Source organism: Eretmochelys imbricata, chromosome 7 (assembly GCF_965152235.1).
Source record: "Eretmochelys imbricata isolate rEreImb1 chromosome 7, rEreImb1.hap1, whole genome shotgun sequence".
Classification (NCBI taxonomy): Eukaryota; Metazoa; Chordata; order Testudines; family Cheloniidae; genus Eretmochelys; species Eretmochelys imbricata.
Window position 1 is genome coordinate 28,534,329 of NC_135578.1, and position 14,120 is coordinate 28,548,448.

Genomic DNA, 14,120 nt, shown 5'->3' on the forward strand with positions numbered 1-14,120 from the left:
TTAATTTTTGCATGTATGAAGACTCTCTTTATTGGCTCAGTTTCTGGCAATAGTATATTTCTTCAATTCAGTCATCTTGATTTTATGATTGAAGAAGGTTGTTGCCTGTCATCCATGCTGCAGATCCTAAACGTTGGGCCTCTTGCATGCTTTCTAATAAATTCCAAAGATTAGACCTAGAAAATTATATTTCAATTTGCCTTAAACTGTGTGTGTAAGAATGCGAGTGCAGTAGGTCAATCTACCTTGGTTGCATGACACAAACTAGGAAGCTTTTAGTTCATGCTAGCAGCATCCACACTGGGAGTTACAGCACAGCACTTTGGTGTGCACTGCTATTCACATTCCCATAGTCTGAACTGCAGGGCAGTGTAGACAAGTCCTTACGGAGGCTTAGTAAGTTACGGTTGGTAAATCAAGTTTTCTGGATCCCCATTGAGCCCTGATATGAAATTTATTTTGGCCTATCTTAATATGAACTTCAGTTTTAAGAATTTTTTTCTTTGAATTTGAAGGATAGTTTAACCAAATAGTGGCTCAGACGTCGTAAAAATCTCAACAAGAACTGCAGTAGAAAGGTAGTGGATTTTTTTTAATGTTATTTTTATAAAGCGACAAACTGAATTACTACCTTTGATAGGTGGAATCTTTTACTCACATGCGTGAGGTCAAGTGCCTCTTTATGATGTGGAAATGTTAGAAGCTAATATCCTTTCTTTGACATACAATAAATGAATGGAAACATTTTTGTTGCTTTCAGTATGGCACTGCTTCTAATTAAGGCTAGAGATAAATGTTATTGACAAACCCAATAAAAGAATCTGCCAACTCAGGAATCTGTTCACTACCTGTTTTGCATTCCATTTGTTGGCTATGAGTATCTGGTAAACAAACGCGTTAAGCAGAACTAGGAAATCCAAATACAATTCTTCTAATAAACCAAATCTCCACTAGGCGTGTTCCATTTGCAAATTACAATATCTAAAAACTCGGCAAGGATGTCCTTCAGAGAAATAGCTTATTTCAATAGAACACAGAAATATTTTTAATCTTGAAAGATTTTAATGGGTTACTGAAATGACTCTGTCCAGAATCATGAAAAAGATCTTGATCTGTTTTGAAGAATCCCTCAGTGTTTGTGTTACTGAACTTTACAATGGCCCTGTGAACTGATATTTTTCTGTTTAACCGTAATTCAGTTGCAGTGCACTTTAGCTAAATATTACTGTAGTTCACACACTTGGCAGATGCTTTGAGCCATCTCTTGGAAAGACCATCTTTCCAAAGGCATGGGTTTCTTTCTGACTTCCATTGAAGGTGGAATGAAATATTATTTTTGAAAATTACTCCATTTCACTTGGTGTATCTTTCAACTCAATGTGATTTTTAGAACCTGATTCAGCCAAGTTTTAGTTGAACTAATCTCATGATGAAAATTAAGCATATACTTAGTGCCTTGCTCAGTCAGAGCCTTCATGACCTCAGCTGATCTATGCTTACTAAATGTTAGGAGTAGAGTCTACCATGTACCTAGCATTAAGTAGATCTGTAAACATAAGACTGGTACGATTGCAATTTCAGGGCTGCCTCCCTTGCACACAGATTTCCAGTGGAGAGTTTTAGGTGAGTGAAGGTGCCAAAAAAAACCCCTAAGGCTTAATTACCACACTGGAGTTGAAGTCTCATTAAGGCAGTTTTATGTATGACTTAAACTATTACTGACCTCTAAGCAACAAACTGAAATAGTTCATGGTTTTATCTACAAATATTAACTGGAGTAGAACTACATAAGTTCTAGATGCTCTTGATGCTTTCATGATCATTAAGCTGTAACATTTGGAAGGTGTATAGTACTTGCAAAACTAAAGTCATTTTGTGAATGAAAATTTATTTTATTTTTTTGTACATTTTAAAGTGCCCAATGAAATGTAAGTTCCTAACCTAACTGATTTTATTGTTTTTCATGCCTCTTCTGCACCCAGTAGTATTCCTAATTACCTGGTAAATAATACTCATTCATACATAGGATAGATGAGTGGAGATTGATTGTAATCTGTGTATTTTAGTGCTAGTGGGCTGCTGCTCTGAGCTGTTTTATTACCAAATGATTTTTGACAGTTTTTGTCTTGTTTTCTTTTTATGTTTTCAAGTGTCTATTTACAGTATCTGGTTTTATGACAAGAATGACTGTCATCGAATAGCAAAACTCATGGCAAAGTAAGTACCTGGTTTTTTATTTTTCCTCCAAAAATTCTGCCCTCCAGTGTCACTTATGTAACGTTCTCTCAATTTTTACTGTGAAACATGCTTTTTATATTTAAAATCAAAACTTTGATATTCTCACTACTGCTCTTTAACTTCTTGTAATAGCTAAATCTTTAATTCACGTTAGAACTTAAAGCATCAGAAGGCTTTAGAAAATGTTAAGTTCTTATAAATACTTGAGCTAAAACGAGACAAAAATCAATAATTTGCCACCCTTCCCCATGCCCATCTCCCCAAAAACATGTGCACATGCGTTCTCGGTGGTTATATATTTTTATACAACACTGGCTGAAATAAAATATCAAGGTAACCTAGATGGCAGAATATCAGCACAGATAAAAAGGAGTCCAACAAATAAGTTGAAATGATTAACAACTTGAATGATGAATGCATTTAATTACCAGACCAAAAAAGTGAAGATTTTTATGTTGCCTGTTAGTTCTGTAGTTTTTGAGTTTGTTTAATTATTTCCTATCTAGAAGCCAAGGGATGGGGGAAGTGGTTGCAATCACTGGTGATTGGAAAAAGGTGTGGGGCTGACTGGTGAGAGTGAGTGGAATTATGAACTGTTAAGAGGGCTTCTTTGTCAGAGTCCAGAAATTTGCTGGAAGATGGGCAGGAAGGCCCATGTAAAGCTGGCTATCTCATCTTGTTCTACAATTTTTAATCTTCATTGTTCAATTTACTAATATGTTTTTGTATTCTAACTAGAATAAATGTGAAAACTGCAGAACAATACTGCAAACAGGTGACTAGTGTTAAAATCATATATTGTACTGAAGTTGGTAATTACTAATCTTGACACAATTTGTCTAAAGTTGAAGAAAGTGGTGGTAAGCAATTAGAATGGAACAAAGTAACAAAAACAGTTCCTCCTCTAAAGCCAGATATAAACATTGTGCAGAGTAAAATAGCAAAATAAAATTTAAAAAACTTGTCCAGCCAGCTTAGATCAAAAGAGTGTTTTTTATCATATTTGTATTGGTTTGGTCAAAAATTTGTAACCAGTTAGGTGCTGAAAAAGCAAATAAATTGGTAAAACAATACAGATACCAACTTTTATTAATAGAAGGACAGAGTCAAGAGATTGTTAGGCCTAATAAGTTAGTTGATTGAGGATCTTGATAGCTGTGGTCTTATCTTACAGAACTGCAAGCTTTTCATTTTGGAGAATATATGTGCCTTTTTATATTTGAAGAATAAATATGCTTCAGTGAACCACATAATATGAATTTTGTTATTTCTAGGGTTGTCAAGCGATTTAAAAAATTAATTGCTATTAATTGCCCTGTTAAACAATAATAGAATACCATTTATTTAAATACTTTTGGATGTTTTCTACATTTTCAAATATATTTCAATTACAACACAGAATACAAAGTGTACAGCACTCACTTAATATTTATTACAAATATTTGCAATGTAAAAAAACAAAAAAAGTATATTTCAGTTCACCTAATACAAGTACTGGAGTGCAATCTCTTTATAATGAAAGTTGAACTTACAAATGTAGCATTATGTACAAAAAATAACTGCGTTCAAAACTAAACCAATGTAAAACTTTAGCACCAATAAGTCCACTCAGTCCTACTTCAGCCAATCGCTCGAATAAATTTGGTTACCATTTGCAGGAGATAATGCTGCCCACGTCTTGTTTACAATGTCACCTGAAAGTGAGAACAGGCGTTTTCATGGCACCGTTGTAACCGGCATCGCAAAATATTTACATGCTAGATGTGCTAAAGAGTCATAAGTCCCTTCATGCCTCAACCACCATTCCAGAATACATGTGTCCATGCTTATGATGGGTTCTGCTCGATAATGATCCAAAGAAGAGCGGACCGACACATGTTCATTTTCATCATCTGAGTCAGATGCCACCAACAGAAGGTTGATTTTCTTTTTTGGTGGTTCGGGTTTTGTAGTTTCCGCATCGGAGTGTTGCTCTTTGAAGACATCTGAAAGCATTCTCCACACCTCGTCACACTCAGATTTTGGAAGGCACTTCAGATTCTTAAACCTTGGGTCGAGTGCTGTAGCTATCCTTAGAAATCTCACACTGGTACATTCTTTGCGTTTTGTCAAATCTGCTGTGAAAGTGTTCTTAAAACGAACATGTACTAGGTCATCAGCCGAGACTGCTATAACATGAAATATATGGCAGAATGTAGGTAAAACAGAACAGGAGATATACAATTTTTCCCCAAGGAGTTCAATCACAAATGTAATTAACGCATTTTTTTAACGAGCATCATCAGCATGGAAGCATGTCCTCTGGAATGGTGGCCAAAGCATGAAGGGCATATGAATGTTTAGTATATCTGGCAAGTAAATAACTTGCAACACCGGCTACAAAAATGCCATGCGAACGCCTGTTCTCACTTTCAGGTGACATTGTAAATTAGACGCAGTCAGCAGTATCTCCTGTAAATGTAAACAAACTTGTTTATCTTAGCAATTGGCTGAACAAGAAGTAGGACTGAGTGGACTTGTAGGCTCTAAAGTTTTACATTGTTTTGTTTCTGAGAGCAGTTATGGAACAAAAAAAAAATCTACATTTGTAAGTTACACTTTCACAATAAAGAGATTGCACTACAGTACTTGTATGAGGTGAATTGAAAAATACTATTTCTTTTGTTTACCATTTTTACAGTGCAAATATTTGTAATAAAAATAATATAAGGTGAGTACTGTACACTTTGTATCCTGTGTTGTACTAGAAATCAATATATTTTAAAATGTAGAAAAACATCCACAAATATTTAATAAATTTCAAGTGGTATTCTATTGTTTAACAGTGCAATTAATCTCTGTTAATTTTTTTGAGTTAGTCACGTGAGTTAACTGTGATTATTCGACAGCCCTATTTTTTTCATTTAATAAAACCTCCAATGAAATTTTTTGGAGTTGTGGAAAATCACAACCCTGATTTGAGTTAGAGTAAAACTAAAGATCTGATTGAAAGCCCATTGAAGGAAGTAGAAAGAGGAAAAAGATATTATTGGTGAGATTTTTGGATACCTGTCCAATATTTTATTGAAACTTCTATCTTCATTTCTTAAAGACACAAAATAGAGGGAGAAATTACTGCCCTTTGCCCCTCCGTTTTCAAATGGAGGGTGAGAGGGACGAGTCTTCATAATACACACTTAAATTAAAATCCTGGTTAATGTCTCTGAGAAAGGGAGGGGAGAACTTTCAACTTCATGCTCTCGTTCTGCCTGCCCTCTCTAAGTTGCTTTCTCTGGCTGTGTGCTGGCTGTCTTTGAGCTTTGACAATCCCTGTGCTGCCTGGATGCTTTAGTCAATAAACTTATTGTGCAGTGATCCCACTTCTAAGTTAATAGAGCTGTCACACACCAGCTTTTAAGATCCAAGTCACGAACGTTTGGAAAGTTACAGTAATACAGCTAATTTTTAAATAGAGTGGAATCCAAAAATATTCTTTCCACCTCTATTTTTTCTAAAGCATCTCTTCTGATTGTCTGTAACTATTAAAAAAACAGCTACTAAAGACTTCTAGCTTTAGATGACCTTCAAAATTTGTGTTTTTGCAACAGTTTGCATAGTCTTTTTTGTTTTTAATGTATATGTATGTATTATGTATAATATGGTGTTGAAAATACATTTCTGATTTTTGAATAACTTTTTTGATATGTATAAAATACACATTTGGTATGCACGTCTGATATATTTAGAGCATTGAAAAACCTGAAATATTAAAGAAAATTAAGGAACTGTAACTGTCCGCTGCTATGAAAGTAGGAAAGATCCATTTTGTGGGTGAAGATGATGATGATGTTTGTTCTTTCTGGAGGTTGGATTGAACCAGTATGTTCACCTCTCTAGTGACCTTGTGAATTTCTGCAGACTTTAAGCTTTCTTGCCACCCCACCTCCCCCAAGTGGCCTGAATCTTTTCTGCACAAGAATAACTGGTGATGGAGGCAGAGACTTCAAGAGACTCCTAATCCATATTAGGATAAAAGATGTATTTTTTTTAAACATGTTATCATGTTTTTAAGATACAATAGATGTTAAAAAATGTATTGTAGACAGGGCAACTTATGTTGAGGTGAACCCACAGACGGGTTTGGTTTATTTTTAAGTGCGTTTCTAATATATACAGGATGTTCAACATGGATGCCCTCAAGAATAAACATTAAGGTATTCTGGACCAAAAAATTAAAAATTCTGCACACAATATTTTTAAAATTCTGCAAGTGTTATTTGTCAATAAATAAATGCAGAGGCTCCAGCATGGTAGTGTGGAGCTCAGGCCACTGGCTGCACAAAGGTGGGAGATCACCCCGCAGCCCCCCTCCACACCCCCAGGACACAGACTCACGGTCAGGTGCAGCCTCATCATTGACATAGCACAAGGCCTGGGCCTGCCCCAACAACACTCTGGGGCCCTACTGCTCTGCGCCAGGTGTGGGGCAGGCAGGATCCAAGTGTTGAGGGGCTCAGTGTGGAGGGGATCCAGGTGTGAGGTGAGAGGATTCTGCATGGGACAATCTGAGTGCAGGCAGCTCAGTGAAGAGTCTAGGTGTGGGGGGATCTGGATGCACAGAGGTTCATTGGGGGTTCCAGGTGCAGGGTCAATGGGACTCTGCAGGGGCTTCCAGATAAAAATGGTTGGGGCTCAGCAGAGGAGTCTGGGGGGCTCAGCAGGTGGGAAGCGTCTGAGTACTGGAGGAGCGGGGCTTAATGGGGTGGGGGTCTGCATGCAGGTAGTTGAGGGGTCAGTGGCATGGGGGTCTGGATGTGGGGGCTCAGGGTGATGCAGAGGGTGAGGCATCAGGGTGGGGGTTTGAGTGCAGGCAGCTCAGTAGGGGTGCGGGTCTGGAGGCGGGGGTCTGGGTGCAGGGTGACTCCAGATGTAGGGGTTGAGGTTCAGTGGGTGGGGTTTGTATATGTAGGGCTTGGGGGGTTCTGGATATGCTGGCTGAGGTTTGGCAGGGGTGTCTGGGTATGGGAGGTCTGGATGCACGGGGGTTGAGTGGATGGGGGAGCAGCTCCCGGTACGGCGACACCCCCCACTCCCTCCCTCCCTCCACAGCTGAGGAGCGATGAGGGCAGGAAGCAGGGGAGGATGCTGAGCTTTCTGCAGCTGGGGGAGGTTTCCGGGGGTGGGTCTGACACAACCCCACTGCTCCTTGCGGGGACAGAGGAAGTCCTGTCCTCTCCAGCCCAGCCGGGACTAGCAGCTGATCTCGGCTCAGGTAGGAGCCACTGGCTGGGTGTCCTCGGCCCCTCTCCGCCAGCTGCTCTGGGTGCCTGAAAGGATGTACCTGCGCTGCTAGGGAGTAATGTGTGACTGCTCTTGCAGCTTCTCTTTGCTTACCTGTCAGAAAGTCATTTTTCTGTGGGGAAGCAAATAAATCTGAGAGGGGCATGAATTCTGTGCGTGCAGAGTGGTGCAGAATTCCCCCAGGAGTAAATGTTGCTGCAGGAAATTTTACTTTGGCATTCCTTTATTCTTAGTTTTTAGGTGTACAAACTTATTTTGCATTAACATGCACTTTTGTCTTCAGTTTGTGTGTGTGTGTGTGTGTGTGTGTGTGTGTAGAAATAATATAGGGTGGGGGAAGGCTGCGTTTTAATTACTGCTTTTATAGTTCAGCTGTGCTTCTGAAGCTCCTTCCTCGCTGAGGTAAATGGTGTCAGGGAGATTTGCCCTTCAAGCATGCTCAGAAACTATTCTTTTTCAGTCAACTTTATATGTAAAATATTTTCCCCAACCTGGCAAAGGCCTTTGCTATTGTCAAGGATTGTGTACCGGCAAAGTTTACAACTAAAGGTGGATGGGTTTGTGTTTGTCTTTGGTAGCCCTGACTAAAAACACGTATTTAGAGTTTTACAAGATGGAAAAAGTGGCCCCTTCTCACGAAACCCAACAATGACTGACCAAAATTTTCTCAAAACTCTGGGGAGAACTAATTGGTTTGGGCTAAGGCTAAGCTCAGGAAGTAACTGCCCTAAAGGAAACTTTTGTTCAGAAAGATGTGAGCAGAGCTGGGTGGGAACCAGATTTCCATTGGGAAATTCCATATGTTCTCAAATGGAACAAAAGCTTCAAAATTTCCTGTGAAATGAAATTCCCTCCCCAAAATTGTTTTGAGTTTTTTGCTGAAAATATTATATTCTGATTTTAATGGGTTTTATTTTTTATAATTATAAAGAAGTTTCAAAACAAACCAATTGAAACAACATTCCAAACATTTCACAACGGAATGCTTCCATATTCTTAAAATGTTCCATGTGGTGTTTTTCAAAAATGAAAATTAGTTGAAATTGACATGTTTCTACAACATGTTTAGCTTTTGACCAATGGGCTTTTTCTGATAGAAAAATGTTCAGTCTGAAAACTCCCGATCAGCTCTAGCTGCCAGTATGAAATCAGATGATCTGAGTCTTCTTTTTGCCCTCAACACTGTGTGCTTATGCAGTGTTACTGTCCAAGGTGCACCCGGAGGTCTCCTTTTATTAACTTGTATGACTTGGCTGTTCTTATTCCTTTTTCGTGCCAGACATGTTGATTCATTACCTAGCTCTCCTTTTGTCTGACCTCTACATTTCCTCCTGAGTTGGAGCTACAGAAATCCACCTGCTTTGGTTGCCAGAGAAGTCAGCTGACTAGCCCTGTATCTCCATGTAGGGTTCTAGAACTCAACATGCTGTCTTAGCCATAGAAACTCTATCATCCAAATCAGCAAATGTTATAACACTTAGAAAATATCTGGCAGAGCAAATATATAAAACTATGGGTTGGCATCCATATTATGCCTGTTAGTGAATGTATGTCTGCTAATGGAGAGAAATTTAAATGCAATATAACTAATAAAAATGAAATGTAAGGCAATCCAGCAATTAAGTGGGCAGTTTTTGTGTAGCTGTACAATTAAATGTGTATAAAGCTGCCTTGGGTAACAAAACTGGGAAAGAAGCTGTGTTCTTCTGCCTCTTTCCTTGAACTGTACAGCCAGCTGTAATGTCTAACCTTACTTTGAAGAGCACAGCTTTTCCAAAACCCAGTGAAACAAATTAGCTTAACTGATAAATCTTCCAGGGAAAACTTGTAAGATTCTTAAGCTTTCTTTTTAAAAATAAGAATTAAAAAGGTATCCATGAATAGCATACTTACTGGCCACTCTGTAAAATCAGCAGAAAGAGTTAACTCATCCTGGAACCCTTCATGACCTGAAAAAAAAATGAAGGGTTGAATGATTGACATTTTCTGTGATTGTTATGATGGCACCTTTTGGCTTTCCCATCAGCCATTAGTTACACAGCATGAGATTTCTGAAATGACATGCCAGCTCCTAAGCTCTACCCTGTCTACAATGCTTGTTTTTCTTGAAATACTTGATAAATGCAGGTTTTAAAAAGGCTTTTAAAAGGTGTTGTGTTTACAATTTATCTTCTGAAGTAATGTATTTGTATAGATATATCTTATGAACTATTAAGAGAGTGAAAATGTATGTTACGTTTACTCTCCTCCCATCACTGAAATGTGTTAGCCATGTGCCTTCTCCTCTTGCACCTGCACTCCCTTAGATGGGGAGATAGGAGAACGGGCAGTAAAAGGACTAATGGTGTGATGAAGAACCAGCTATACCAGCACTAATGCAGCCAGGGATTCCTCATGCCTGTACAGGGCTGCTTGATGGCAGTGGTTGCAGAGTTACAGTATTATGTTGGTTTCAGAGTAACAGCCGTGGTAGTCTGTATTCGCAAAAAGAAAAGGAGTACTTGCGGCACCTTAGAGACTAACCAATTTATTTGAGCATAAGCTTTCATGAGCTACAGCTCACTTCATCGGATGCATTCATTGCTTGAATTCAGCCTTCCCACTAAAGATTTCATTATGTAAATACAGCTCTAGTGAATCTTGGATGCTGAAAATGTATGAGATGAAAGTTTTGGGTTGTGGCGGGGGAGGAGGGTGTTTGGTTTTTTTTTTTGTTTGTTTTTTTTAACAGTTTAATGCTATAGACTAGATTTCCGTTATAATTGTTGATGATTACCAGAATATATGTAGACGAATCTTTCTTCTAATAGGCCTGCTTTTCCTCCTGGTAGTCAGTAATGCCCCAGCTCAGTGTTTGACATCACATTTGCTTCCATTCCTACATGCAGTAAACACATTTTCTTGGTATAGCCTTTCACAGCCTTATACCAGTTGTACAACCTTTTAAATTATAAATCCCAAATGATTTTTGAGAACAACAGGAGGTCTTTAAAGGAGCTGGTTGGTCAATGAAACACACTAGTTGTTATCCTCAATAACACAGAAGAATAACTGTTTGAATATTCCTGCTATAATCAAGGGAAAACTGTTTCAGACAGAGCAGATTTCCTTCAACTTTCCTTTGTTACATATATCTTGTAATCCCTCCTAAGAGGGCTGTTCAGGCCAAGGCAGTTATCACATCTCTGTCTAAAAATACATCACCTAGTGAACGGACTAGTGTCATATCTTTTTAAAAAAATATCGATCTATGATAGCCTTAACTTCAGTAGCTCACTTGCCTTTATGTCTGACCCTTAACACTTCTTTTTTTTCTCCTGTGTTCAAGCAAAAAAGGGTTGAGGCGTAAGTTTACTGGGGATTATTGACTGGCTAGGAAGCCTTGAGGGCTCAAGGCCATTATGCCCAGTCAGTGTTATGCTCTGAAGTAGTGACTGCTGCTGAAAATTGATATGAAGATTTTATAGTATTATGTTAATAATATTGCTGAGTGCAGTGGTGTTGTAGCTTTGTTGGTCCCAGGACATTAGAGAGACAAAGTGGGTGAGGTAATATCTTTTATTGGACCAACTTCTGTTTGGGGAGAGAGACAAGCTTTCGAGCTTACACAGAGCTCCGCGTCTCTCTCTCTCCCCAACAGAAGTTGGTCCAACAAACAATATTACCTCACCCACCTTGTCTCTTGAATAATATTTCTGTTATAAAATTACTAGGATAATATTTTAGTGGAGTCACACTTCATGATTGCATATCATGCCCCTCAGTCCCATACATACTGTTTTTTAAAATTGAAGTTTGCAAATGTTTGCAAGGCTAGCAGGGAAGTGAGAAGTAATGGGGTCATAGGAGGAGAGGTCCTCTACAGCTACAAGAAGCAGTGAGTGGGAGAACTGCAAGGAGGATGAAGGAAACCAGGAGCTCACTCTTCTCTCCAGAGCCTAGACGGGAAGTTGGTGGCAGCCTGCGCTTACATCTCTGGCACTGTCAAGGTTCCTTCCCCACTCTGAACTCTAGGGTACAGATGTGGGGACCTGCATGAAAACCCCCTAAGCTTAGTTTTACCAGCTTAGGTTAAAACTTCCCCGAGGTACAAACTATTTTAACTTTTGCCCTTGGACTTTATTGCTGCCACCACCAAGCGTCTAACAAATATATAACAGGGAAAGAGCCCGCTTGAAAACGTCTTTTCCCCCCAAAATCCTCCCCAAACCCTACACCCCCTTTCCTGGGGAAGGCTTGATAAAAATCCTCACCAATTTGCATAGGTGAACACAGACCCAAACCCTTGGATCTTAAGAACAATGAAAAAAGCAATCAGGTTCTTAGAAGAAGAATTTTAATTGAAGAAAAAAAAGTAAAAGAATCACCTCTGTAAAATCAGGATGGTAAATACCTTACAGAGTAATCAGATTCAAAACATAGAGAATCCCTCTAGGCAAAACCTTAAGTTACAAAAAGACACAAAACAGGAATATACATTCCATTCTGCACAGCTTATTTTATCAGCCATTTAAACAAAACAGAATCTAACGCATATCTAGCTACATTACTTACTAAAGTTCTAAGACTCCATTCCTTTTGTGTTCCCGGCAAAAGCATCACACAGACAGAGAGAGCCTTTGTTTCTCCCCCCCTCCAGCTTTGAAAGTATCTTGTATCTTCATTGGTCATTTTGATCAGCTGCCAGCGAGGTTATCCTAGCTTCTTACAGGTGAAAGGGTTTCTTTCTTCCTTTACAGGTGAAAGGGTTTTTCCTCTGGCCAGGAGGGATTTTAAAGGTGTTTACCCTTCCCTTTATATTTATGACAGGCACTGAAGAGTCTTTATAATGACGCCATCCAGTGGCAGCCAGCTGCCTTCCCCAGTGTATGTGTTTTCACAGCAGACCAGATCCTTAAGGGTATGTCTATGCTGCAGTTAGACACCCATGTCTGGCCCATGCTAACTGACTCGGACTCCGTCTGTGTGGTGGTTTAGTTGCGGTGTGCACAAGCCTGAACTTTTAGACCCTCCCACCTCTTAGGGTCTTACAGCCTTGGCTCCAGACCAAACCTGAACATGTATACTGCTATTAAACAGCCCCTTAGTCCAAGCCCCGCGAGTCCAAATCAGTTGGCATAGGACAGCTTCAGGTTTTTAATTGCAGTGTAGACCTATCCTAAGTGTAGCCGGGCACACATTTTAGTGGTGATGTGGCCAGAAATGGAGAGGCTGTACATTAGTCAGTGAAGACAGAGAAACCATGCTACTCAGTTTACAATGTAATACATGTGTTCTTTGTATAATCCATGTTTAGGTATCTACAAATTTATTTTATTGTAAAAAAACTTCTAAATGTGATAGTTATGCAGAGGCAGTTCATATTGCAGAAAAATTTTGTGGGACACAGACCAGGGCAGTCTGGGTTGGATGTTAATCATAAAATAGTCAAACTGTCAGATGGACTATAGAGATTTGTTCGCAAATGCATAGCTCTGATCAATGACTTATTTGTTTTTTTATTCACACAGTACAAAATTTATTCATAAATAGTAGTGTATCCATTTACTGCTGCATTCTGTATGACAGATTCATTCCAAATAACATTTTTTTGAAATCCAGTTTCTTTTCTCTCTTCTCTTCCCCGTTATAGAGTGGTACAACAAGAAGCTCAAAGATCTCAGCAAGTTTCACATGACAGAAAGAGTCCCAGCAGAACTAATGGTTGCAGTGAAAACAAACCCATTGATATCCTAGAAATGCTTAGCAAAGCCAAGGATGAATATGAACGAGTAAGGAAACTTTTTTGTTGGGGGGGTGGGGGAATGCATTAGAGGATTATCTATATTAGTAATGTAAAACTAGTCCAAGTACTCCTTTTGATTTAAGGACCTAATGTAGATCTCACTGAAATCAAATGGAGCTTTGCCTTTGACTTCAGTGAGAGTTGGAGCAAAGTGTAGTCGGGCAGTTTTATACATAAGTATTATAACCTGTATCAGACTTCTTCAGTAATACTGTATAGTTCAAATTAATTGCATTCACTTCTTGAGGTTCCTTTTTTCTTACAATAGCAAGATACTTACTAAAGTGAGATGCTTAAGTAACACTTGTATTAAATTGTAGATTGAGGTGCCCGCCGGAGGAGTACACTATATTTTTTTTAAGATCTAGTATTTCACATATAATTTTAAAACTGGACATTAGGAAATAAAAATTAAATTTGTAATATTCTGATTCTGTTCTTTTCTGAAATTGAGATAAATGAGATTAAACACACGATACAGAGTATTAATCCGCTGTCTTATCTCTTTGACAGTATTCATAGTCTTTGGTAACAAAGATATATCATGAGCAGCTCGGGAGAAATGAGCACTGAAGAAGACTTGTATTAAATATAGTCATAAATGTGTATTGCAAAAAATTAAATATTCTCAAGAGATTCTGTTAATTGAACATGTTCTGCACTGTATTTCAGTCTGCATTTTTTTCCCCGTACTCAAATTCACGGGAAGAGATGGATTGATTGAGACATGAATCATGATAGGATGTGCATTGCAGGTCCAAATTTAAATAGCGTAAGTGGTGTTGAATCATGAGGCAAAAGACCAAGGGCCTTTACC

The 14,120-nt window shown here is 38.7% G+C and overlaps 1 protein-coding gene across 2 annotated transcripts in view; it reads left to right on the plus strand.

The window, feature by feature from the left end:
• The window catches only part of DCP1A (decapping mRNA 1A), a 49,907-nt gene that overhangs the window by 12,402 nt on the left and 23,385 nt on the right, over positions 1 to 14,120 (plus strand). For both annotated transcript variants that reach the window (XM_077821670.1, XM_077821671.1), the window contains exons 4-5: positions 2,151 to 2,217; positions 13,151 to 13,289. In XM_077821670.1, the coding sequence (XP_077677796.1) occupies positions 2,151 to 2,217; positions 13,151 to 13,289 (206 nt within the window). The remainder of the gene's footprint in view (positions 1 to 2,150; positions 2,218 to 13,150; positions 13,290 to 14,120) is intronic.